The sequence below is a fragment of the Pleurotus ostreatus genome, assembly GCF_014466165.1.
Source record: "Pleurotus ostreatus strain PC9 chromosome Unknown scaffold_10, whole genome shotgun sequence".
In the NCBI taxonomy this organism is placed as follows: Eukaryota; Fungi; Basidiomycota; class Agaricomycetes; order Agaricales; family Pleurotaceae; genus Pleurotus; species Pleurotus ostreatus.
The window spans coordinates 726,457-748,185 of NW_023503165.1; the positions used below are offsets into that span (position 1 = coordinate 726,457).

At 50.9% G+C, this 21,729-nt stretch overlaps 10 protein-coding genes across 10 annotated transcripts; 6 read left to right on the forward strand and 4 right to left on the reverse strand.

Moving 5' to 3' along the window:
- Positions 1-607: 607 nt before the first annotated feature.
- On the forward strand, positions 608-1,974 carry RKI1 (ribose-5-phosphate isomerase rki1; the record flags this gene model as incomplete). Its single annotated transcript, XM_036771631.1, has 11 exons — positions 608-689; positions 737-825; positions 877-895; positions 944-1,024; positions 1,072-1,168; positions 1,221-1,301; positions 1,355-1,406; positions 1,468-1,582; positions 1,633-1,712; positions 1,771-1,857; positions 1,912-1,974. 11 exons carry the CDS (start codon positions 608-610, stop codon positions 1,972-1,974), a joined length of 846 nt encoding a protein of 281 aa, XP_036626252.1.
- A 347-nt stretch (positions 1,975-2,321) lies between these two features.
- Positions 2,322-7,391, forward strand: ARO1 (3-dehydroquinate dehydratase (3-dehydroquinase); the record flags this gene model as incomplete). Its single annotated transcript, XM_036771632.1, has 6 exons — positions 2,322-2,710; positions 2,771-2,978; positions 3,036-3,818; positions 3,867-4,806; positions 4,857-5,077; positions 5,130-7,391. 6 exons carry the CDS (start codon positions 2,322-2,324, stop codon positions 7,389-7,391), a joined length of 4,803 nt encoding a protein of 1,600 aa, XP_036626253.1.
- A 1,143-nt stretch (positions 7,392-8,534) lies between these two features.
- Positions 8,535-9,428, forward strand: PC9H_001990 (uncharacterized protein; the record flags this gene model as incomplete). The annotated part of the gene is made up of 1 exon (XM_036771633.1): positions 8,535-9,428. One exon carries the CDS (start codon positions 8,535-8,537, stop codon positions 9,426-9,428), a length of 894 nt encoding a protein of 297 aa, XP_036626254.1.
- Positions 9,429-9,567: 139 nt separating this feature from the next.
- PC9H_001991 (uncharacterized protein) lies at positions 9,568-10,711 on the reverse strand (the record flags this gene model as incomplete). Its single annotated transcript, XM_036771634.1, has 2 exons — positions 9,568-10,534; positions 10,602-10,711. The coding sequence occupies 2 exons, from the start codon at positions 10,709-10,711 to the stop codon at positions 9,568-9,570; spliced, it is 1,077 nt and encodes a 358-aa protein (XP_036626255.1).
- Positions 10,712-10,953: 242 nt separating this feature from the next.
- Positions 10,954-12,789, forward strand: PC9H_001992 (uncharacterized protein; the record flags this gene model as incomplete). The annotated part of the gene is made up of 3 exons (XM_036771635.1): positions 10,954-11,058; positions 11,109-11,898; positions 11,954-12,789. The coding sequence occupies 3 exons, from the start codon at positions 10,954-10,956 to the stop codon at positions 12,787-12,789; spliced, it is 1,731 nt and encodes a 576-aa protein (XP_036626256.1).
- A 449-nt stretch (positions 12,790-13,238) lies between these two features.
- PC9H_001993 (uncharacterized protein) lies at positions 13,239-14,226 on the forward strand (the record flags this gene model as incomplete). Its single annotated transcript, XM_036771636.1, has 5 exons — positions 13,239-13,443; positions 13,499-13,674; positions 13,745-13,929; positions 13,993-14,101; positions 14,161-14,226. The coding sequence occupies 5 exons, from the start codon at positions 13,239-13,241 to the stop codon at positions 14,224-14,226; spliced, it is 741 nt and encodes a 246-aa protein (XP_036626257.1).
- Positions 14,227-14,559: 333 nt separating this feature from the next.
- On the reverse strand, positions 14,560-15,891 carry RAX1 (Bud site selection protein, Revert to axial protein 1; the record flags this gene model as incomplete). The annotated part of the gene is made up of 3 exons (XM_036771637.1): positions 14,560-14,796; positions 14,850-15,723; positions 15,776-15,891. 3 exons carry the CDS (start codon positions 15,889-15,891, stop codon positions 14,560-14,562), a joined length of 1,227 nt encoding a protein of 408 aa, XP_036626258.1.
- A 101-nt stretch (positions 15,892-15,992) lies between these two features.
- Positions 15,993-16,461, forward strand: PC9H_001995 (uncharacterized protein; the record flags this gene model as incomplete). The annotated part of the gene is made up of 3 exons (XM_036771638.1): positions 15,993-16,156; positions 16,212-16,318; positions 16,379-16,461. The coding sequence occupies 3 exons, from the start codon at positions 15,993-15,995 to the stop codon at positions 16,459-16,461; spliced, it is 354 nt and encodes a 117-aa protein (XP_036626259.1).
- A 262-nt stretch (positions 16,462-16,723) lies between these two features.
- On the reverse strand, positions 16,724-17,659 carry PC9H_001996 (uncharacterized protein; the record flags this gene model as incomplete). The annotated part of the gene is made up of 3 exons (XM_036771639.1): positions 16,724-17,012; positions 17,069-17,173; positions 17,244-17,659. The coding sequence occupies 3 exons, from the start codon at positions 17,657-17,659 to the stop codon at positions 16,724-16,726; spliced, it is 810 nt and encodes a 269-aa protein (XP_036626260.1).
- Positions 17,660-17,919: 260 nt separating this feature from the next.
- Positions 17,920-19,570, reverse strand: PC9H_001997 (uncharacterized protein; the record flags this gene model as incomplete). The annotated part of the gene is made up of 7 exons (XM_036771640.1): positions 17,920-18,078; positions 18,152-18,290; positions 18,353-18,406; positions 18,458-18,610; positions 18,674-18,906; positions 18,966-19,439; positions 19,490-19,570. The coding sequence occupies 7 exons, from the start codon at positions 19,568-19,570 to the stop codon at positions 17,920-17,922; spliced, it is 1,293 nt and encodes a 430-aa protein (XP_036626261.1).
- Between the last annotated feature and the right edge of the window lie 2,159 nt (positions 19,571-21,729).

Sequence of the window (21,729 nt, forward strand, 5' to 3'; positions counted from 1 at the left end):
GCTCACCTTTGATGGCTCTCATCCCAGTCGTTCGCGACAGTAAAGGGAAACGGAATCATTGATGAGCCACTATTTCGAGCCACTATGCACGTGATGCCGCCTCAGTTTCCATATTTGGGTAGTGGGCGGCAGAGATTAGCACTCACGAGTGTTCTCACATCAGCGGATTCCTCCATCACCGTTCGTTGCCGGTACGGCTAGTATATGAGCAGTTATAGCCTACGGTTCACCTCCGTTACCGCTAGAGTAAGATTATTATCACCGTCAACGCACCGCCGCTTCCTTGCAGCCGCCATCTCTATCTCTCCCAAATCCCCTTATCAGACCCGAGCCAGGATGCCTCTACCATCGCAGAACAGAGCGGACCTTTCGTGCGTTTGCGATTTCACTGATTAGTCGGGACCCGCGTTCACCTCATCCCCTTCATCAACGGATCCATGAATGAATTGATTGAACATTCGCATATTGGCTGCCCTTTTCGAAACGGCACCATCGTGATGTGACTCGACCACTGATCCTGGTCGACGGAAATACGCATTCACTTCGGTCTCGGTCTCAATTAAACGCCCCCCTTCTACGTGTCTGAACCCTGCGTCTTCCGTTATCCATGGCCGCCAGAGCACCATCCGCGACACGTATCCAACCAGTCGTTGTAGGGTCCAAGGATGCTATCGAGACCGCCGTTGATAGTGAGCATCCTCAATTCATTGCACCCCCGTCTCTCAGACTATCTTAGCTATTCTCAAACCCCTAAGCACGATCGAATCGGCCAAGCGTTTAGCTGCCTACACCGCTGTAGACCGCCACGTCAAGCCAGAGCACATAGTCAGTATTCTCGGCCTAAGCTGAGATCAGCATTCTCAAAGCAGAGTCTAGGTAATAGGTATCGGTTCAGGTATGACACTTCCAATGTCCTCAACCAATGTCTCTCAGTAATTATCAGGATCTACGGTCCCTTATGTTGTCGAGCGCATTGTACAGCAGGGAAGAGAGGCCAACAAGGACCGTGTCTTCATCCCTACCGGTGTGTTGTGCTTGTTTTGGGTTGTACCTCTTTCTCAGTTGCTCCAGGTTTCCAGTCAAAGGAGTTGATTGTTTCTTCTAACCTCAATCTTGGAGATGTTGACCAATATCCTACAATCGACGTTACACTGGACGGTGCCGACGAGTAAGTCAGATGCATCCAGCACTCAAAATTTCACTTCTAAGCAAATAACTAGGGTTGATCGAGACCTCAACTGCATTAAAGGGGGAGGAGCCTGTCATCTTCGCGAGAAGGTGCTTGCTGAGGCCGCCCGGACGTGAGATTCCCAGCTCTCTATCACTTTGGCCTACCTAACCCGTATCATCGCAGGTTTATCCTGGTCGCCGATTACCGCAAGAACGTTGAGTACCTGGGGACGAACGTGCGTTTCTCGTATCGATTTACCAGTTGAAAGCTCATGCCTCCCGCATAATACTCATAAGTTTAAGCCTGGTGTGCCCATTGAAGTTGTACCTTTCGCATACGCCAAAGTTCTCCAGAATTTACACCACATCCTTGGATCGCCAAAAGCAACTCTTCGCATGGCGGTAGCTAAGGGTAAGCACCAATTCAAAAATATCCGGCGGGCATATCTCAACCGTCGGTAGCTGGTCCCGTCGTCTCCGACAACGGGAACTTCATTATCGACGCGCCGTTTGAGCGGGAGCATATGGAAAAGCCATACGATGTGAGTCATCGCTTGTTTGGGTGCGAGAAGTACACTGCATGACGGGCACCCTTGATAGATTATGGCACGGATTAAGATGCTTACCGGTGTGGTTGAGGTAGGATTGTTTTGCCACATGGCTCAGGCGGCATACTTCGGAAATGAGGTGAGATGGGCCTGCTAGCGCGCGGGTAACGGAAGACTGATGATATGGGATCAGGATGGCAGTGTGACCGTTAAGTACCACGATGGTAAAGTTGAGACCGTAGCCCCGCCCGCTTAATATGCGGCTATGTGGACGGCTAGCACACAACACTAACTGTCAATCCATGGCTTAGAATTGGGTAGATACGTTGCTCTCTAGATACACTGGAATAATCATGTGTGACATTGGATGCCTGTGTTTCGGCATCACCACCAGTGACGAGGCCACATCAGAGAACCACAGGCCGTGTTCTACTGACATTCTGCTTGCTGGCGCTGTTCCAGAGTACATGGACGCAGTAAAAGCGCGGATTCATCGGAGGTTCCCACGGCTGATTCTCTGTAATATAACAATATCGATATCATGAAGCCGACATTTCAAAGGCTACCCCTTACTTTCCGTGACTTCGTTTGCCGGCGACGAGGATGGCGGCTACAGACGTCTTCAAAGTGTCCATACTGGGAAAGGAATCAATCCACTGTGGCTTTCACCTGATCCCCCACATCGCGACCACAGTATTGTCGACACTGCCATCGTCCACATACGTCTTGGTCACTGACACACATGTCGCGAATTTCCATCTAACGACGTTCGAGGAAGAGTTCGTGGCTGCCATTGGACGATCGGAGAACGTTCCTACACGGCCTAGGTTTCTGAGCCATGTCATTCTTCCCGGAGAAACGTCCAAAAGCCGCGAGGGGAAGGCCAATATTGAGGACTTTCTACTACTTAACAAATGTACGAGAGATACCGTCATCTTAGCCCTCGGAGGCGGAGTGATTGGTGATCTCGTAGGATTTGTGGCCGCGACATTGTGAGTTACCCTACTTTATGTACATGTCAAACTAATACACTTCTTTCACGTTTGGTATAGTATGCGCGGAGTACGCTTTGTGCAGATACCCACTACTCTTTTGGCCATGGTTGACTCAAGTGTTGGGGGAAAGACTGCTATAGACACACCGCAGGGCAAAAACTTGATCGGTGCCTTCTGGCAGCCCGAGTACATCTTCATCGACGCTGCATTCTTAGAAACGCTCCCCGCAAGGGAGTTCTCGAATGGTATGGCCGAAGTAGTTAAGGTATGAACGCCGCCTAAACTTCGAAATCAGGGATGTTAATAGGCATGTCGTTCTAAGACCGCAGCTATCTGGGACGAAACCGAGTTCGCGTCGCTGGAATCTCGTTACAGCGAGATCTTTGCAGCTATACAGACACCCTCGCGGGACTACTCGGGCCGCACCAAAGCTACTCGTTCCTCCGCTCAGGATATCTTGCTCTCTGTCATTGTGGGATCAATATCTGTTAAGGCACATATCGTCACCATTGACGAACGCGAAACTGGCTTGCGAAATCTGGTCAATTTCGGTCACACCATCGGTCACGCTATTGAGGCTGTCTTGACGCCGACCATCTTACACGGCGAATGCGTTAGCGTTGGTATGATCCTGGAGGCGGAGGTGTCTAGGCAACTCGGTGTCCTCAGCCAAGTTGGTGTAGGACGACTTTCACGATGCTTGAAATCGTACAACCTGCCTATATCTTTGTCCGATCCTCGTATCGCCAATCTCCCCGCCTCAAAATTCCTCACGGTCGACAAGCTTCTGGACATAATGCGCGTTGACAAGAAGAACAGCGGCCCCGAAAAGAAGGTCGTTATTTTGTCAAAAATAGGTGCTACGTACGAGCAGAAAGCGACAGTGGTCAAGGATGATGTGATCGCTAAGACGTTGTCTGAGGCCGCGAGAGTGGTTCCCGGTATTCCATCCAAAGATCCTGTCAGAATGGCCACCCCAGGTTCGAAGAGCATCTCTAATCGAGCCTTAGTCCTAGCCGCACTTGGCCAAGGCACTTGCAGGTTGAAGAACCTGCTCCACTCCGATGACACAGCTGTCATGATGGCTGCACTAATGGAGCTGAAGGTATCGTCCCCAATGTTAGAGATTGACTGAATCTGAAGGATTTAACAGGGGGCTAGCTTTTCATGGGAGGACGGAGGCGAGACACTGGTGGTCCAGGGTGGTGACGGCTCGCTTTCCGTTCCACCCAAAGGCAAGGAACTTTACTTGGGAAATGCAGGCACTGCCGCACGATTCCTCACTACCGTGTGTACACTCGTCCGATCGACATCTTCCTCCGACGGCACTACAACCGTCATCACTGGAAACGCACGCATGAAGCAGCGTCCTATCGGACCCCTCGTGACCGCTCTCCAAGCGAATGGAGCCCAAATCGAGTATCTTGAATCGCAGGGCTGTCTTCCGCTTTCAATTGCACCCAACGGTCTCAAGGGCTCCAGAATCCAGCTCGCTGCAAGCGTTTCTAGTCAATACGTTTCTTCGATCCTGCTCTGCGCGCCGTATGCCGCTGAAGCCGTGACGTTAGAACTGACTGGTGGACAAGTAATTTCGCAGCCGTATATCGACATGACCATCGCTATGATGAAGACATTTGGGGTCGATGTGATTCGGCGCAGAGATTCTGAAACGAACAATTTGCTAGATATCTATGACATCCCGAAGGCTGCGTACACCAGTCCTCCCGCCTATGCCATCGAATCAGATGCCAGCAGCGCGACCTACCCGCTAGCCATTGCTGCTATTACTGGGACCACTTGCACCATCGAGAATATTGGGTCCGCCTCATTGCAGGGTGATGCACGCTTCGCGAAGGAAGTACTCGAGAGGATGGGGTGTAGCGTCACACAAACAGAGACTGAGACAACGGTCACTGGCCCTCCTATCGGTAGTTTACAGGCGATCGAGGAAGTTGACATGGAGGTGATGACCGACGCCTTCCTCACCGCTACTGCTCTTGCTGCGGTCGCCAAGGGGAAAACCAGGATCCTAGGCATAGCGAACCAAAGGGTGAAAGAATGCAATCGAATTCGAGCAATGATTGATCAACTTGGTAAGTGCTACATCGACAGTGGAATAATGTCAGCCAATTCGGTTCCTTAGCTAAATTCGGTGTCGAGACAAACGAGTTGGACGACGGCCTGGAGATTATAGGGAGGCCCATCACTGAGCTCAAAGAAGGTGTGAGCGTCCACTGTTATGACGATCACCGCGTCGCGATGGCCTTCAGTGTCCTGGGCTCCGTCATCAAAGGCACGATTCTTGAGGAGAAACGCTGCGTCGAGAAGACTTGGCCCAACTGGTGGGACGACTTGGAAAACAAGGTGAGGCGCAAAGTTGCTTTGGTATTCGGGCTTGCCCAACATCTCCCCCTAGATTGGCCTAAGAGTCGAAGGGGTTGAACTGCCTCCTTCGAACGCAACTTCTTCTGTCGGCGCATTATCTCCTGAGTCGGCTGCATCGGTGGTGGTCGTTGGTATGCGTGGTTCTGGAAAGACTTTCATCGGCCAACTCGCGGCTTCCGCTTTGTCGTGGACCTTCGTCGACGCGGACGCTTATTTCGAAGAAAAGCACCAGACAGGCGTTCGGGAGTTCGTCCACAAAAATGGCTGGCCAGCATTCCGAGAAGCAGAGACCAGCCTTCTGAAAGAACTCCTCACTGCCGATGAGAAATCTACGCGACATGTGATAAGCCTCGGCGGTGGTATTGTCGAGACCGAAGGTGCAAGACAACTTCTGAAGGATTACGCGACGAAAGGACCGGTGGTGCATGTTATCAGGGAAATCGATGAGGTAGTGAAGTACCTAGGCGCCGAGGTATCCAGGCCGGCATACGGAGAGCCTATCACGGACGTTTTCCGACGAAGAGAACCTTGGTACAAGGAATGCTCCAATTATGAGTTCGTTAATTGGGTGACCTCTGAGTCTTCTGCTTCGGACGAAGTAACAACCAGAAAAACCACCAGGGCGGAAGTGGAAAGGTTCTTCAAGCATATTACAGGAGAGAGCCCAAACCTTGCACACAATCTCGCGCCGGGCAACCGTTCATACTTCCTCTCCCTTACTTACCCGGACGTCACGCCTGCGCTTCCCCACATCGAGGAACTGACCACAGGGGTCGATGCTATCGAATTGAGGGTTGACCTCCTGCGTTCGCCTGAAGACTTTGATGTGGTCGGCAAATATATTCCACCAGCAACATACGTTGCTGAACAAATCGCCCTACTGCGTCGTTCGACTACGTTACCTATCGTGTTCACAGTCAGAACGGCATCACAAGGAGGATCCTTCCCTGATAATGCGGATGACGAAGCGTTCGAGCTCTTGAATTTGGGGCTTCGCATGGGTGTTGAGTATATCGATGTTGAAACCTCATGGCCGACTAAAAGAATTCAAGGCCTCGTGTCAAGGACAGGGTTCTCGCAGATCATCGCATCTTGGCACGACTGGAGCGGAAAGGTGCAGTGGAGTAGCGGCGCAGTCAAAGAGAAGTACGACGCGGCAAAAGAATTCGGGGATATCGTCAAGATTGTGGGGAAGGCCAATCGGCTTGAAGACAACTTCGAACTGTTTACCTTCGTCAAGAGGGTGTCTTCTGTGCCCGGAGCGAAGCCCATTATAGCCATTAACATGGGGACGGAAGGCCAGATGACAAGGATTCTCAATACTTCCTTCAGCCCTGTGTCGCACCCCCTTTTGCCCAACAAGGCTGCCCCTGGCCAGTTATCCTTCCCTCAGATCCAGCAGGCTCTACACTTGCTGGGTCAGCTGCCTTCGCGACGATTCTTCCTCTTCGGTACTCCCATCGCCCACTCAATGTCACCCACATTGCACAATACCGCATTCTCTCTGCTCGGATTGCCATATGTATACGAACTGCTGGAGACGAAAGCCGTCGGCGAAGAAATAAAAGCCGCCCTGGCTAGCCACGATTTTGGCGGCGCAAGCGTGACTATTCCGTTCAAGCTGGATATAATTCCCTTGTTAGACGAGCTCTCGGCAGCGGCGCAAGCCATCGGCGCCGTCAACACCGTTATTGCAAAGCCAACAGACAGCTCAAAGATCCTTTATGGCGACAATACTGATTGGATAGGAATCCGCACGTCGGTCGTTAATATCGTTGGGGAGGGTAACATCCATTCAGCCTTGGTGATCGGCGCAGGGGGGACTGCTAGAGCAGCCCTGTACGCTTTGACCAGTCTCGGTGCGAAGAAAATCTACCTATTCAATCGAACTAAAAGCAAGGCACAGGAGCTGGAGGCCGCGTTCTCCAACAGCGCCATTGAAGTCATCGAGGAGTTGGGCTCCTGGTCGTCTGATCCTCCGAATGTCATTGTATCTACGGTGCCAGCGTTAGCTACCACGATTGAAGCCCACAACACTGGCTTACAGATTCCTGTGTCGGTCTTTAACTACCGCTCCGGCCCCGCTGTCGTGGTCGACATGGCGTACAAGCCTGCCGAGACACCGCTGCTTCAACTGGCGAAGAGACTCGGAGGAGACAATTGGACGACGGTGCCAGGCGTAGAGGTGCTTCTGGAGCAAGGGTATCAACAGTTCAAACTTTGGACTGGGAGAGCTTGCCCTCGAAAGGCTGTTTCTTCTAAGGTTTGGGAGAAGTACAATGCCTCAGTCTGAGTTCATTCACGCCGAGATTGTCATCGTAGTCTAACTGCTTTGTACAACGCCAAATGGACATCCAGGCGATTGCCTCGAAGTAAGTGTATAATGAATAGGGGTGATCAAAATGTCAACTTCGTGACAGTGTCAAGGCCCCTTGATCGAGCCTCTTTTGCTCTCCTCTCGGCGTGCCGAATATTTGAATCAAATATAGATAGCTATTGAAGCAGATGGTACACTCTTACGGCACCCGCTAGAAAGCTCTCGAACGCGGCTGATAATCAGCGCTGGCTCCCTTCAGATGCGCCAATTTGCGGATAGAAATCACATCGCCTCCTCCAAATGCGCGAATATATGGATGATCGAATCACATCAACTGCTGCTGTTTCAAATCACCTGGGCAGATAAGCAGCTTGTGGCTGAGGAGGAGACTATGCCTTTCCGAGTTCCGGTCTCCCATGCAAACACGGTCAAATAGGAGCGTGGAGGGGTATAAAGGAGGGCCCTTCACGCGGTACTCCTTCAGCAAGCAGCCAACTACCTACCTGCACTAAACAGCCCACCAATCGCAATGTTCGCTGTACGTACTTGCGACACACAAGAACCTGATACTTGCTGACCTTCCTTCTCCAGCACATCGACGCCCCCGTTTCCCAGGCCAACTGCGGCAGCTCCTCCTGCAGCTGCGGCGAGAGGTCAGTATATTATTTCACTGCCCTATGCTTCGCCTTACACAAATATTCTAGCTGTGCCTGCAAGCCTGGTGAATGCAAGTGCTAAATGCTCCCCAACCTGAATATCATAACATATGTATATGAGCCCCTGGATCGAATACGTGCACCCGAAACATAAACACAATCTGTACATGTACATGCCTGCAAATTGTTGATGTATCGCTTTATCCACAAAGACACTTGTCCACAAACTTACTTTGAGAGCCAACGACGAGTACGATGTGAAACCCATGGTCTATAGCGTGCGAGTTCCCCTATGACTCCTATACTTTCCACGCGCCGAGCGCTAATATTGGTTTGGACTGTTTCCAGCACTCTTGTCCGTTGCTTGCGAAGTCCTGCAAGTACCATAGCAGCAGCGGGATTCATTGTAAGTACGTGCTAGTTTCTCGAAGGAAGAATATCGACGATTATCCCGCTCAGAACAATGGCGACCCCGCGACTTAATTTTGATTCGTCTACCCTCCCGATTGCCCAATTAGAATCATTAAAATTCAAGGCGAACCAAATTGTGGAATCGATAATGGCTCTAAGGGCCACAGTAGATGCGGGTCACCAGAATATGATGCTCCCTTGGCCTGACATCCTATCCAAATACAACATATTGCTGTCGCAAACACTAAACTTTTCAAACTCGTTGGGCGCGACCATCGGGGGCGCTAACCAAACCACCGGTCGCGTCTCAAATGGAAATGGAGGCCAACAAAACGTCAGTCCATATGAGAAGATCGCACTGCACCTCAGTTCGGCCGCTTCAGAGAAGGAGGCGGACGAAATCGCTTTACTAGTGCGCACGTTCCAGCTACCCGAGATTTTGAAGACAGAGAGCGATGCAGTCCGCCGACTGGCAGAACGAATGACCACGCGAGGATCCCTTGGTGTAATGGGCGCCGTGCCGCCCCCGGTATCATCGTTTGGAACTGCTCGCAAGCCGGAGTACGAGGATGTCCTCAAAGAATGTGGGGAAATCAGAGAGCAGCATGATAGGATGGTAAATAGAGCGGTGAGAGCGGTTACTATGCTGAGGGACAAGTACGATTGGAAGCAGAGAGTTGAAGTGGAAGTTGAAGAACCAGAGGAACTTGAGTGGGACCCTAGGATGGGGATGCCGAACGGGGAGCCGCAGGGTGTACCCAGTCTCAACAGCGACGACGACGGCATGGACGATAGCCAGGATGGTAACAGTGATGAAGACGAAGTTGAAGGAGAACTGGTTCGTACCCCTGCCCCCCAGACGCCCCAACCTACGGACTCCCAGGAGTCAATGGGTATGCAGGTACAAGCCCGAACCCCAACTCCAGTTAATCCTATGGCATTGTAAACTCGTTCATGAGTGGGTGTGCCCCATATTCCCTTGGTTTGACATTAACGGAGCAATAAAGAACGTCGTGTTACCCCGAGCCATGAAGTATTCACAAATTAATTATCCTATCCACCGACACCTAATCGTCCTATGGGTCTCAATAACATGGCGCATCCTTCAAAGCCTTGGCACATTCTTGCGCCGTTCTCAACGCCCAAGTTATGTTTGCACTATCTTCCGATGTTTCCTTTGGGCACGATTCTCCCTTGCAAAGAATCAGCAACGACAAATACAATGAATACCACAACCGCTTCGTCTTCTGTCTCGGAAATACGATTGGGGGTGTCCCTCCAGCCCCCGTATAACCTTCCATCACGGCAGGAGAGGGGCCCGGTGGCATGAAAAGGCTTTCTAGCAATGGATCTCCCCATACTGCCCAGCTAAAATTCGGAAGAATCGTCTCGATCGCCGCTGTTGGTGACGCCTCATCTGGGACGTGCACTAAAATGTCGTCTTCTGAAATGGCGAATCCAATGAGTGCTGGGACCTCAACGTCGTCGAACAGGAAGAAACCGATGGCCCGCGACAGATATCTTTGGATATCTTCGAATGACAGATCCAGTCGTTTGGACATGGGCAGCGGCTTGATCTCTTCCAAAAGTGTTTCGAAGAGGAATACGAAGGATTCTTGCCAGCTGTACGAGGGTTCCGCGGGCTCTGCGATGGATGGAAGGCCAAACCAGTCGTTTTGAATGGCGTGCAGTTGCCCTAGATATGCCCCCAGTTCTAGTTCGATCCTTGCGAGTCCCTGCGCGTCCAACATCCCGGAGGACCTGGCCGTTGAAAGAGAGATTGTCTGGGACGACCCAGAGGGCATAGTGAATAGGATGCACTCGTGTGGTATAATGTCGAGGTTCGCGTCTAGGATACCTTGGGGCATCGGGATGGAGGAGTTATTTTTGATTTTCGATAGAAGGTTGTAAATGACGGAGAGCCCATTCGCGCGATGGTCCGAATCTGAAGGTGGCGAGGTCGTCCCCGTCTCCTCGACGTAGAGAAGATATGTCTCTTGCTCTTCCTCTCGTTTCAGCGTAATCGTATACGATGCGATGTTTGCATTGTAGCTAGAAGTTATGATTACACCCATCTCAGACAAATCTTATAGATCTCATTCATTGCAAGTTTGCTGACCTGTATCCCACGTTTGTGACCTTCTGGAGCGTGTCCACCACGGCAGGGCTCTGGTCATCAGGATGGTATTTTCGGATGATTCGAGTGGCTTGATCTACTGTCACCGCCATTGTCAGACCTATTAGCCAAAGAATGTGGAAACTAGCCTCATTACTTGATAGAACGTTGAAACCCTAAAACCACGTGATACGTGGGGAACATTGGGTGGATACACCTATTCGCATTGCCTGTCGAGAGGAATAGATGGTATAATAGTATAGTGGCATATGCCGCTGTTTCAGCTATCATGCCTACTTCTATTCCCTATGTATTTGCAAAGCTTCAAGGATCGAGTCTTGTACAAGACCCTAGAATGAGAAGTCGATACTTATGCAGGCCATGCGTGGATTTTGGTTCGATGGACGATTCTATCCGCACCACGAGGCCTACAGACATGAAGGATGATTTCATGGTTTTAGTACGAATAAATTCACTATTGCAATCTCCTTCGCACTGACCACCTCTCAGGTTTCTGGACAACCCGTTAAATGGGGGCCATCCTCGACTTTCTGGACTCGCGTTGCCCAACTGCCTCCTGTCGAGTACTTCGCCGGGAGTTGGACCGTATGGGAGGACATGGATGTTCCCGCACCTGTCGCTAACGCGGACGCCAATTATGTATCGGTTTTCATTGTGCCACAACAGCAATACGATGACCTCAATGAAGAACGAGACATATTGACCGGACTACGGGAAGCCCAGCCAGGGTTTCAATCGACAGACACGCCGTCAACTGGTGCCCATCCGTCGGCATTTCGTGCGCGGAAATCGCCTGATGCTTTCGAATTCAATCGACCCAAACCCGTCGACCACTACCCCATTCCCATCTCACTTCTGCAGCCCGAATTCGGACGCTTCAAGAGGGACGTACGCACCATTACCCCAGATCCCCGCTTGTCTCCTCTTGGCTGGAGGTTGGCTGTTGAGCTCTCCTCTTTGTTTAAGACCGAGGACCTCCGGGAGTCATGTCTGCATCGCCTCCTCGCTGAACTCTTTGGTGGCGACGTAGCCCTAGAAAAGCGGTCCGTTGGGTCGTACAAGACTGACGGAGGCGTTGTGCACGTCTCTCTCCCAAACCTTCCTACTATGCCCATTTTCATTGAGGTCAAGAATGAGACAACCTGTGGATCATCAGATGCTGTCTTCGAGCTTCTCCTTTACTACAAAGAAGGAGTAAGGCACGTCTTAAGCCGGGACTTCCCCCACAAAGGGGACTGGGTAAAGACCCGATTTCCCTCCATTTTGATCATGCATAATGGTATGCTTCTTGCTGTCGTTATCAAATAGATTTCTAGCACTCATCACTATCCCAGGGCCCAATATCCAAGTTTACGGCGGTGTCTGGCTGTTGAAGGGATACGTAGAAGTCATTTCTCATTCACTCCCGCTTCATTTCAACGAGTTTGATACGGAAGCCATTGAAGACCTCCTTCGGTTCATGACCGCCCTCCGAGGTTTGTTCGAGTCCCTTTGCGAAGTGTACAGAAATCCCCAGAACCACGTCGTTGATGGGACACAAATCGAATTCCCTTATCCGCGATCGTATGTTGCAAATGTCCCTCAGGACTCGACCAGCGCTACTGGCAAGACCATTCAGTTCACCTACACCAAGCGGATCAGCCCAATCAGACTGGTCTTCGCTGCTCGTACCGACGGCGACGGTGAAGACATCATCATCAAGTTCGGATTTGGGAAGTACGGAGCGGAGACTCATAAGGCGGCGGCCGCAGCAGGAATCGCGCCTGCTCTCCTCAGCTACTCTGACCTCCCTGGTGGGATTTGGATGGTAGTTATGCGCCCTCTACCCGCTCAGTTCAAATCCTGTCTACACGTTGAAGATTTCTCCGAGCCATGTCAAGCCGTTATCAAGGCAGCCGTGGATCGCTTGCATGACTCGGGACATGTTCATGGCGACCTTCGCGATTCCAACGTATGGATCGCCAATGACGGGGACAGATGGGATTGCCAAATCATTGATTATGATTGGGCGGGGGTTGTCGGCGATGTTCGCTATCCACTGGGAGTGTTTATCAGCGAAGGCGTCTGGAGGCCCCGAGCACATATGGATGGGGACTTGATCACCTTGAGCGACGACTCCGCCACACTCTCAGAATTTCTAAACCGCAAAACCATTCTCAGTCGGTTCTGACTCTCATGATGTACTCCACTTAACAAGGTCTTTGTAATAAAACTACCCGCATATTTTGCAATGCAGACCAAATAGGCTCACAGAGCTCATGATCCATATGTCTATTCCTTCCATACTTTCGGAACGATCCAACTTGTACGTGCGGACTGTTTCTTCAACAGGAGTCCCAATGTCCCCTGATCGTCGAATGACTGTGGGAATTCTAAATAAAGCGTGAGAAGAACGCGTTGTAACAGTTTCTCGTATTGACCTTTGCGACTTGGTTCGCCCTTCTCAACTCAACTATGCAGTCGTTATTCAGGATTCGAGCGAGGCTCCCGTCAGGGCCTGCATTGACGCGTGCTCCTCTCCTCTCAAGGAGCTTCTTCTCCCCGCGCGTCGCGGCAGCGCTGCAAGCGCGTCGAACGCTCCATACAAGCCCCAGCCATGATTTTCCAGCTAAGTCCACTATGGAGAAGAAGGCAAGCTCGACGAAGGCCACTACCGCTGGTCGGAAGCGCCCCGCTACTAAAGGTGCTAAAGCCACCGCGAAGAAGCCTGCGAAGAAGGCATCTACCAAGGCTGCTAAACCCAAGGCCAAACCTAAGTCCAAACGCGTAGTGAGGGGTGTTGCGAAGAAGAAGCGTGTTGTGAGGAAGAAGCGACCGGTCAAAGGTATGCGCTTTTCCTCCGCACTAGGTCTCTTTTTCTGCTGCTTACTGTGGGATAGCACCCAGGGTGACGCTCGCCATGGCGCCACCGAGAGGTTACCCAGGTGCCTTCATTCTATTCCACAAGCACAGGATTCTTCAGGTGGGCGCCCCATCTACGTCGGTGGATCAAGCGCAGCAGTCGGCACGCGACAGCGGGGCTGCATGGCATGCCCTCTCTGAGGCGGAGAAGGAGGTTCGTTCCGACCTACACCAAGCTATCTAACGCCCTCGTTCATACTGATTAACGTCATCGTCATCTCTAGCCCTTTTTTAAGCAGGCTGAGGTCTTCAAAGAAGAGTATAAGAAGAAACGTGCAGAATACTTCGAGAATAACGACCCTAAGATCTTGAGAACCCTTAACAAGAAACGAGTTGCGAAAGGACACAAGAAGCTTCGAAACCATCGACCTGCTGGCCAAGAACCAAAGCCGATTTCTTCGTACTTCAGGTGACCAAAATAATAGTTCACTTTCTTAACGCGTTCTCGTTGACACTCACGGACATACCCTAGATTCATGGCTGAGTTCCGTGAAACAACAGAAGGGACTCACCTCACAGGCGCTGCCGCTGCCCGCGCTGCAGGTGAACGATGGCGCGCAATGTCAGAAGAAGAGAAAGACGTAAGTTCATTAGTCACACATAACTTCACCTCTAATCTAATCACATCAACAACCAATAGGTTTACAAGCAGGCATGGCTTACCGACAAAGCTGAATGGGAGAAACGTCGACAGTCATCATCATAAGTGCTATAGTCCACTATCTTACCGTGCTTTTGTCTCTTAACTACGCGTTAAATATTCATGTCACATGGAAATTCCACTGCAGACTACGCTTCTACCTACAGTTAAGCAATTTGGATACATATGAGCGATACTCAAGTCCATCGGCTGATGGTAGGGACTACTAGAAAGGAGGGTATCCAACGAGAGAACGGAGTGTTTGTCACATAAGAAGAGTGCTAGAATTAGAAAAGGAATAAAAAAAGATTAAGAAGCGGAAAGCCATAACAAGATCGAGCGAACAAATCCGACAAACAACAAAAGCGACTAGGCGAGATGCTCAAATCCACCGAGAACCTATAGCCGATGCCCTGGAACCGCCCAGAAGATGAACGTCAACGCGACCACAAACGCAGCCGTCAGCACGCTGACCCAGATCGCGCGCCCTAACAGCAACTTCTTTACGTACGGCTCACGGATCGTCAGCGTGCGGAACGGCGTCGTCTCAGACTGCCCCAGGAACACGAGGATCGGGTCCAGTTCGTATTGATGCGACACGAGGAAGAGGACTGCAAAGCTAAACGGGAGAAACAGCTACGTACAAACACGATTAATGTTTGTTCAAAGAAGCTGGGAATGGGGCTCACGAAAAATCGCTTGGACTTGGGTTGCACGTCGAGGAATACGAGCGAAAACGCCGTGGCGAGGCCTATCCATAGGATGATGAGACCCAAAATCAGGCGAACAAGCGCCGAAACGGGTGTAAGGTTTCCGAAGGCTTTCGATCGAAGGAAACGAGGGAAGGCGTCTTGTTCCATTGCTCTGAAGCAATATTCCTTCTGCGCATGGAACATGTCAGGTATCTGGGCCATCAAATTGAGCTCCGTCTGGGTCCTTGGCTCAGACGCGCTGCTCAGAGGGAAGCTGTGTATTCGTAAAGAAGGTGGGAGGTAGATTTCGTGGTTTTCTTGTGAGTTAACGACGTTGCCGGCGGGGGAAAGATAGCGGAAGTAGATGCGTTCAGCGGAAGCTATGAGATTCTGCCGTGTGATGGGGGTAGAACGTGGGATGACTGTCGGTGCACGAGACGCACGCTTCAAGTTGAACAAGGTGGGCGTGCGACCAGATAGCGAGAAGGGGGTTGATGACCGTGGTTGGTCCTCAGCCGGAGGGGAGCCCACTCTGGTGCCTTCTGACATGGGCGTTATGAAATTGGGGCTGGTGGAGCGTGCGCCATGCTTTTCGTCCGTCGCTGCCAAATGTCGCTTCTCCTGCTCACCCACCAAATCCCCTGTGCTCGCGGTGCTACGCTTCCCACTACCGTCTGGATGAAGCCCCACCACGGTACCGTAAATGGACCCTCGCCGTCGGGCATAGTCCCAATATTGTGGCCAGTCCTCCTTGATGGATCGGCCAGATTTCCTGACGTCCTTGAAGTATGCCCTGCATAGATTTTCGTGCTGTTGCACGTCTAGCCAGAAATCCAGAACATCTTCTGCGCCTTCCCGCTGTAAGAAGAGGCTATGATAATCCGTCAGCCATAGAAAAGTAAACGCAAGCCAAGGAAACGCACTAGAACATGAACAAATCCACGGGCGGCCGGGTACGTCGCGAGAGAACCTCCGTAAATGACGGTAGCCTGTTTATGCGACTCCCCGCCCAGTCTTCCTGCTGATGTTCGTCGTCCATGATCAAATGCGATATGCCAGCGTCGGGGAGGAGGAGAACTCTGGCAAATGTTGATTGTCACCCACACGCGACGGCTGACATAATCTCTTCTCACACACTGAATGGTGCACGGGTGTGTCTCAAGGCTCAAGGCACCCGGTCTTGAACATATATTGAATCCCGAAACGTCGAGCTCTACGATGTCTTTCTCAAAAGCCTTTTCGCCAGCGCTGCGAGAGCTCCGTATTCTGTGCTCCCAGTCCGGTCAAGCGTCCGCTGGAACGCGGTAAGCATCTAGCTTCACTGACTGCAAGTTTCCCCGGGCACTGAACGTTCAACAGGCAATTCATAATCTCGAAATACCCAGTTATCAAGCAACACAATCCTGACCTGCCTGTTCTCATCCGGGAGGCTACAGGAACACCCGCACGAGTTTTCGCGAGATTTGGTGCGTATTTCACATTCGCCCGGCGTACAACTGATGTGAACCCCGCTCTTTGGCAACCAGAGCACGGATTAGAGAAACACGTCGAGCTCGATAATTTGTCGTCAACAGAAGTAGAGACCAGAGTCGCACAGCTCCTTTCATAGCACCGCCGCGTCTTGAGACGTTGTCAGATGTGGGGGTAGTCGCCTTACTTTTGACCTGTGGTATATCAATAGAAATGACATCTCAAGCCGCCGACTCGTCACATTTTCCGTTTCCCGCCTCTACGTTCAGAGACCACCTTGACTTAGGTGGTTGCCGCAAGAATGCGTTACCAAGGTGCGGAATTACACTTTTCAGACCGTATTACACAAACACAGGCCCAAACATTCAACTTTCCAAGATTTACGGATACTGAGTATCTTGTCAGACCACTCCCGACTCGGGCTCTGTTTCGTATGCCTTCCGCTTGATCTTTTCCACCATCCCTTCGCCATGTTTCCCCGCCCTCTGCTGCCCAACCATCTGATCATGTTGGCGCTTCACCCGGCCTATGAGGAACGTATACACCCCACTCAATATGCCACAGATTACTGCGGTAACGATGGTGACAGCTATGGTGATCGTACTGGTGGTTGTAAACCTGCCATCTTGAGCACCGAACACACTCGCGAGCGTAGAGATGATCCCCGCTAGTGCGTTGAGGCACCCCGGTCTGGACAAAGGCACGGTAAGTAAGCATAACTTTGCCGTTGCTTATGTTCTTCTTACAAAAATATGTGATTGACAAGCCAGACATAATTGCGCATCCACCTCCACCACATGTAGCACATACCCAGCGCTCCGATGCCACTGCATATCCAAGCCACGATGAACCTATTTGCCGTGTCGTTTGAAGATGCATAGGTGCCCCGCACGTTAACCGTGATATCAAAGACATACTCACAGAGGTACTTGCTGAACTGCATTCAGCACTTGTAATTCTGTCTGCCCCAAATTCGTCTGGAAACCTTGCAAGCTGCTGAATGTTCCTGGAAAGAGAACAAATCCCGCCAGCAATATCCAAGTGAAGAAGGACGCCATCATATTATGGATCTTGGGTATTCCGTCCAGAGCTAACAGCATATTGACATATTGAGTATCCATCTGGCTCGGCGTGGCCGTCAATGGGGGTCGCTGAGCCTTCGTCGATGTCGTTGATACTTTCCCATCATTGACGGGCCTCTTGGCTTCATGTCCGTGCGAAGTGGTGTGCTTCGCGTCGGAAGGCCGTCGACTTCGCTCTCGTTGGACTTGCTGTACACCAGAGTCTGCGCGCTGAGCCTTCGGCGATGTCGATATCTTTTCCGTCTCCTTCATCATTCTCCGTTAGTGTCGTTAGTGCCTTTGTATGCCAATTGCTTTTGAATCCTTGTGCGCGAGCCTGACTGATGATTAGAAGCAAGGCTGCCCCCTCGAGAGCTTCCAAACGAGGTGTGTGTACCAAATGATGTTAATTACGGAACGGGCCGCCCAACTAATTGAAGCTTGTTTGAGGCAGCTCACGGCGCACTCTGCACGCTACGTTCATGCGTATATAGATCAGACGCCTCACAGGCGCACAGCATTGAGCACTAAACTAGTCAGTTTCCTCCCAGATCGAACCCCTCCGCGGCTATTTTAGCCAAGAATATTTTGGTTTCGGCCAAAATGACAAGCCGTCCTTTTCCAGCGAAAACCATGTTGGCGGAAGTGGTGCCCAAGAAGAATTTCCCAAGGAGCGTTCCCTCGGAGTTCCATGTCTGTGGAGGATATACGAGAGTATTTGAGCTATAGCATCATGACGATGGATAGGGAGAGTGATAACTAGCATACCTGAACTCCGTCGCCGGTGCCAGAGTAGATATTACCGTTGGTGTCTACCTGGATGCCATCTGGGACGCCGGCATCTACGTAGGCCAGCACGCGGCGATTCTTGAATGCGTGTGAAATGGGGTCTACGTCGAAGGCGTACCTGCATGGAGAGACCATGGTCAGCGCAATAATCATCGACAAACCAATGAAAGTATGACCAACACGGTCGAGGGCTCCGTTTGAGTGGAATTGCCGCCAGTTGCGCCGGTATCGGAGCTTTACGAGGTGATAGGATCAGTGTTTGCAACATTAACCTAGAAGCCTCACATATAAGCAGTGTTCCCATCTGCGGTGAAGGCGATTCCATTGCACTTGTCAAACCCATCCGCGACCACACGGACGGCGCGCGTATCTGGATCAAGCCGGTAGACTTGGTTAGGCATTAGAGGTGCTGGACGAAAGTTGTTCAGGAAGCCATAGCTAGACAAGGTAAGTGCTTCAGACCCATCATGAATAGATCGAGAACAGCGAAAAGATGAATACGTTACGTCAGTGAAAAATATCTTTCCGCTTGGATGTATTTTGACGTCGTTCAATGAATTGAACTGACGGCCAAAGAAATTGTCCAAGATGATTGTCGAGTTGAACGGTGGTTTGGGGTTCACCAGTGCTATGTTTGGTGGAAGCGGCCCACGGCCTGAGTTAACTAGCAGCAGCTGAGAGCGGAAAGGCCCAGTCCCCCCGTTTGTCATCTGGATTGTGTCGGATAAATTAAGCTATAATTGAGAGCATGATCAGATTCGAGAGAAAAAGCTTCGCAGTGTGGCGTACTAACGGGGGTCACTGTGACATTAACGGGCGAACTGCTTTTCCTTGCTAATGCAGCTTCCACTTCGGCCATACTGATCTTGCTTACTTCATTGTTGTGATCCAAGTCGCTCATACCCAAGGGCCCACCGTCGTTGCTCGCAAAGAAGAGTTCATCGGTCTCCGGCACATATATCGGAGCCTCGTGAGCGAACGCAAACCCAGGATTCGATGCAATCTCCGTTAAGGATGGGGAAGCACCCAGCACCTTCAGAAACTCCTGATCAAAAATCTGGAAGAAAGGGGGCGTCGTAGATGTGGGGTTAAAGAAACCCTCAAAAGACGATGCTCGGAATGTTCCGTTCTGGCCAATGACAGAGAACGAGCGAGGATCCACGAACTGCCCAGCATTTCGGAGACGGTTAGTGTCCGATTGACTTTGGAGGAGATACGGGGGCGACATACGACTGATTGGGGAGGCAGTGATCCGAGAGTTGCATTGCTGCTAACCGTGTTTTGTGCACCAGAGGACTTTAAGGTGGCCAAGGCCACTAAACCCGCGAACACGAAGGACATTGCCAGTAGTTTTGATGAGAATGTCCAATACCGAGAAATGAGGCCTTCCTGTGGCATAACTGGGGGATTGGACTGCTTTTTAATCTTTGTTCTTCCCATCCCAACTGAACGATTCACAGGACGCGTCAGATGGTGGGTGTACGGTTTACTACTGGGGTCAAGTCTGTTTTTGCCGTGGTCGCTAGGTCCTTTAGGAAGTCGGGGTCCTTGTGTGATGCGTGACATTATTATTTCGCGCTCTCAGTAGCATAATCCAACCTGATGGGTGCGCACCATACATCTTTGAACACCAGACCCGAGTGCTACTCGATGAGGTGGGGCACCGACAAAGTTAGATAATAAAGGTCTTGTCGCCACTGATGGCGAGCGGATCAACAGTGAATATCAAAGGGAGGATATGGGGGATTGTGCCAGATGACGACCCCGTTGCGAAGCTAAGTAGGTGACAGGCGCGTAGCCGAAAGTGAGATTATAGGTCATCGAGACCTAGATTTGACAAGTATAACCTCCTTCAGTATTAGAATTAACGAAAAGAACAGATACGACGCGACACAGGAAAAATGCATCAACTTGAATGCTCGCACCAAGATACCAATAAACATTGATTGTCGGGTCCTTATGTCTATCTACAAACAGTGTGCAAGAGTTAGTCAACGAGACGCCAGCAGCAAAGACTTACGTGCCATTACTAGACTGAGAAAGTCAGCAAGTTGTAATCCCTGGTCTGGGATATCCTTAATGCTTGCGGGAACCCGCGCCACGCCCATGGTGGGATACTCGAGCAGTGGACGATTATTTATGAGTCGTATGATTCGAGGATTTGACTCATGGTCGAGGATATCTGCCTGGGTCATCTCGGGAACCCTGAAATATATGAGAGCCTATGTCTGCGGATTCCCGTAACGATGGGGGGCGTCGCGTCCTATGGAAAGTCGTCGAAAGTACCAAGCGCCATTGCAAATTCCGGGCGCAAGTGATCTTACCATTACGAACGCGGGAAACAGTAGCTTAGCAAAGTTTAGCAGAGAACGTATCCCTCCAACAACGATAATACAGTTTCATGAGCGCGGGAGATGGGATCCTACATATAGCGATTGAGATTCAATCTGAGTCTGTGGCTTAAGGCTTGTACCCACCAGCAGCATCCCCACCAGCCCACTAGCCGTAGTATTTGATTGAAATAACACTGCGGGACATATCCCGGGCTTGTGGTCACTGGCTAATGGAGTCGATGTGACGGTGACTACGAAAGAAGGAGTGCCAGGACCCCTCAAGACCGCGATCGGAGGCCAGAAACAGACCTGACCCCAGTCGTAAACCGTAGGTATGGGTGCTATAATGTTAAACGTTAAGCAACGGTGTGCCGATCGCACTGCTAGAGGACCGCTGTTCGATTCTGTCTATCTTGAAGGTACGCTGGGTCCTAAAAGCTTTGAAGTTGGACTTCAGCAACCAAAGCGATTCGGAAGCAATACTTGCCATGGCTAGTAACACACTTCTGCGAACTTCCGCAACTTCTTATGTTCTCATGGGTTTCTAAATTCTCATCGCCTGCTAGTACTTTGATTGCAAACGTACACACGCGATGAATAGCAACCGGGCTCAGAGCAAACCACAGGAGTCCGATGCTCAACCAGTCAGCATGCTAAACAGTGACAAAGTGGAAAGGTTATTGAGAATCAGCGATAACTTGTGGCTTCTTGTAAGGAATTGAACACGGTACCGAGCCGGACTACGGAAAAATGAGCATCCACTTAAGCTCGCGAAACAAACTTGAGGATCGGGATCGGCCGAAAACGTCGCCTGCGATTTAATGGGGGTGTTGCACCTGCGACCTGAAGCCAGAGCCAGCCAAATCATGGAGACTTTATATCTGACATCATGAGCAGTTCTCACAAGCGTGCGAGGCCTAAGAAAAGATATTGCCTGCCAAAATCAGGGTCAGGAATAGCCATGTGGCAAGGCTCGGCGCTTATCGTTTATCTTTGGTTGGCCTTTACCACTGCTCAGCATTGTAGGCCAACGTCTTGCAGAAGCAGCAGAACGCGGCATGAATATTCCTGTTCGTATCCCAGCTCCAAGGCAGGAGGAAATTCGGATCGAATCTCGGAGGCCGCTATATGTTTAAGCGCTGTATTGGTCTCCGTACGGACTCCTCACACGAAATATTGACTCATAATCAATGTTGGATCTACCTTCTGGAATCACAACATATC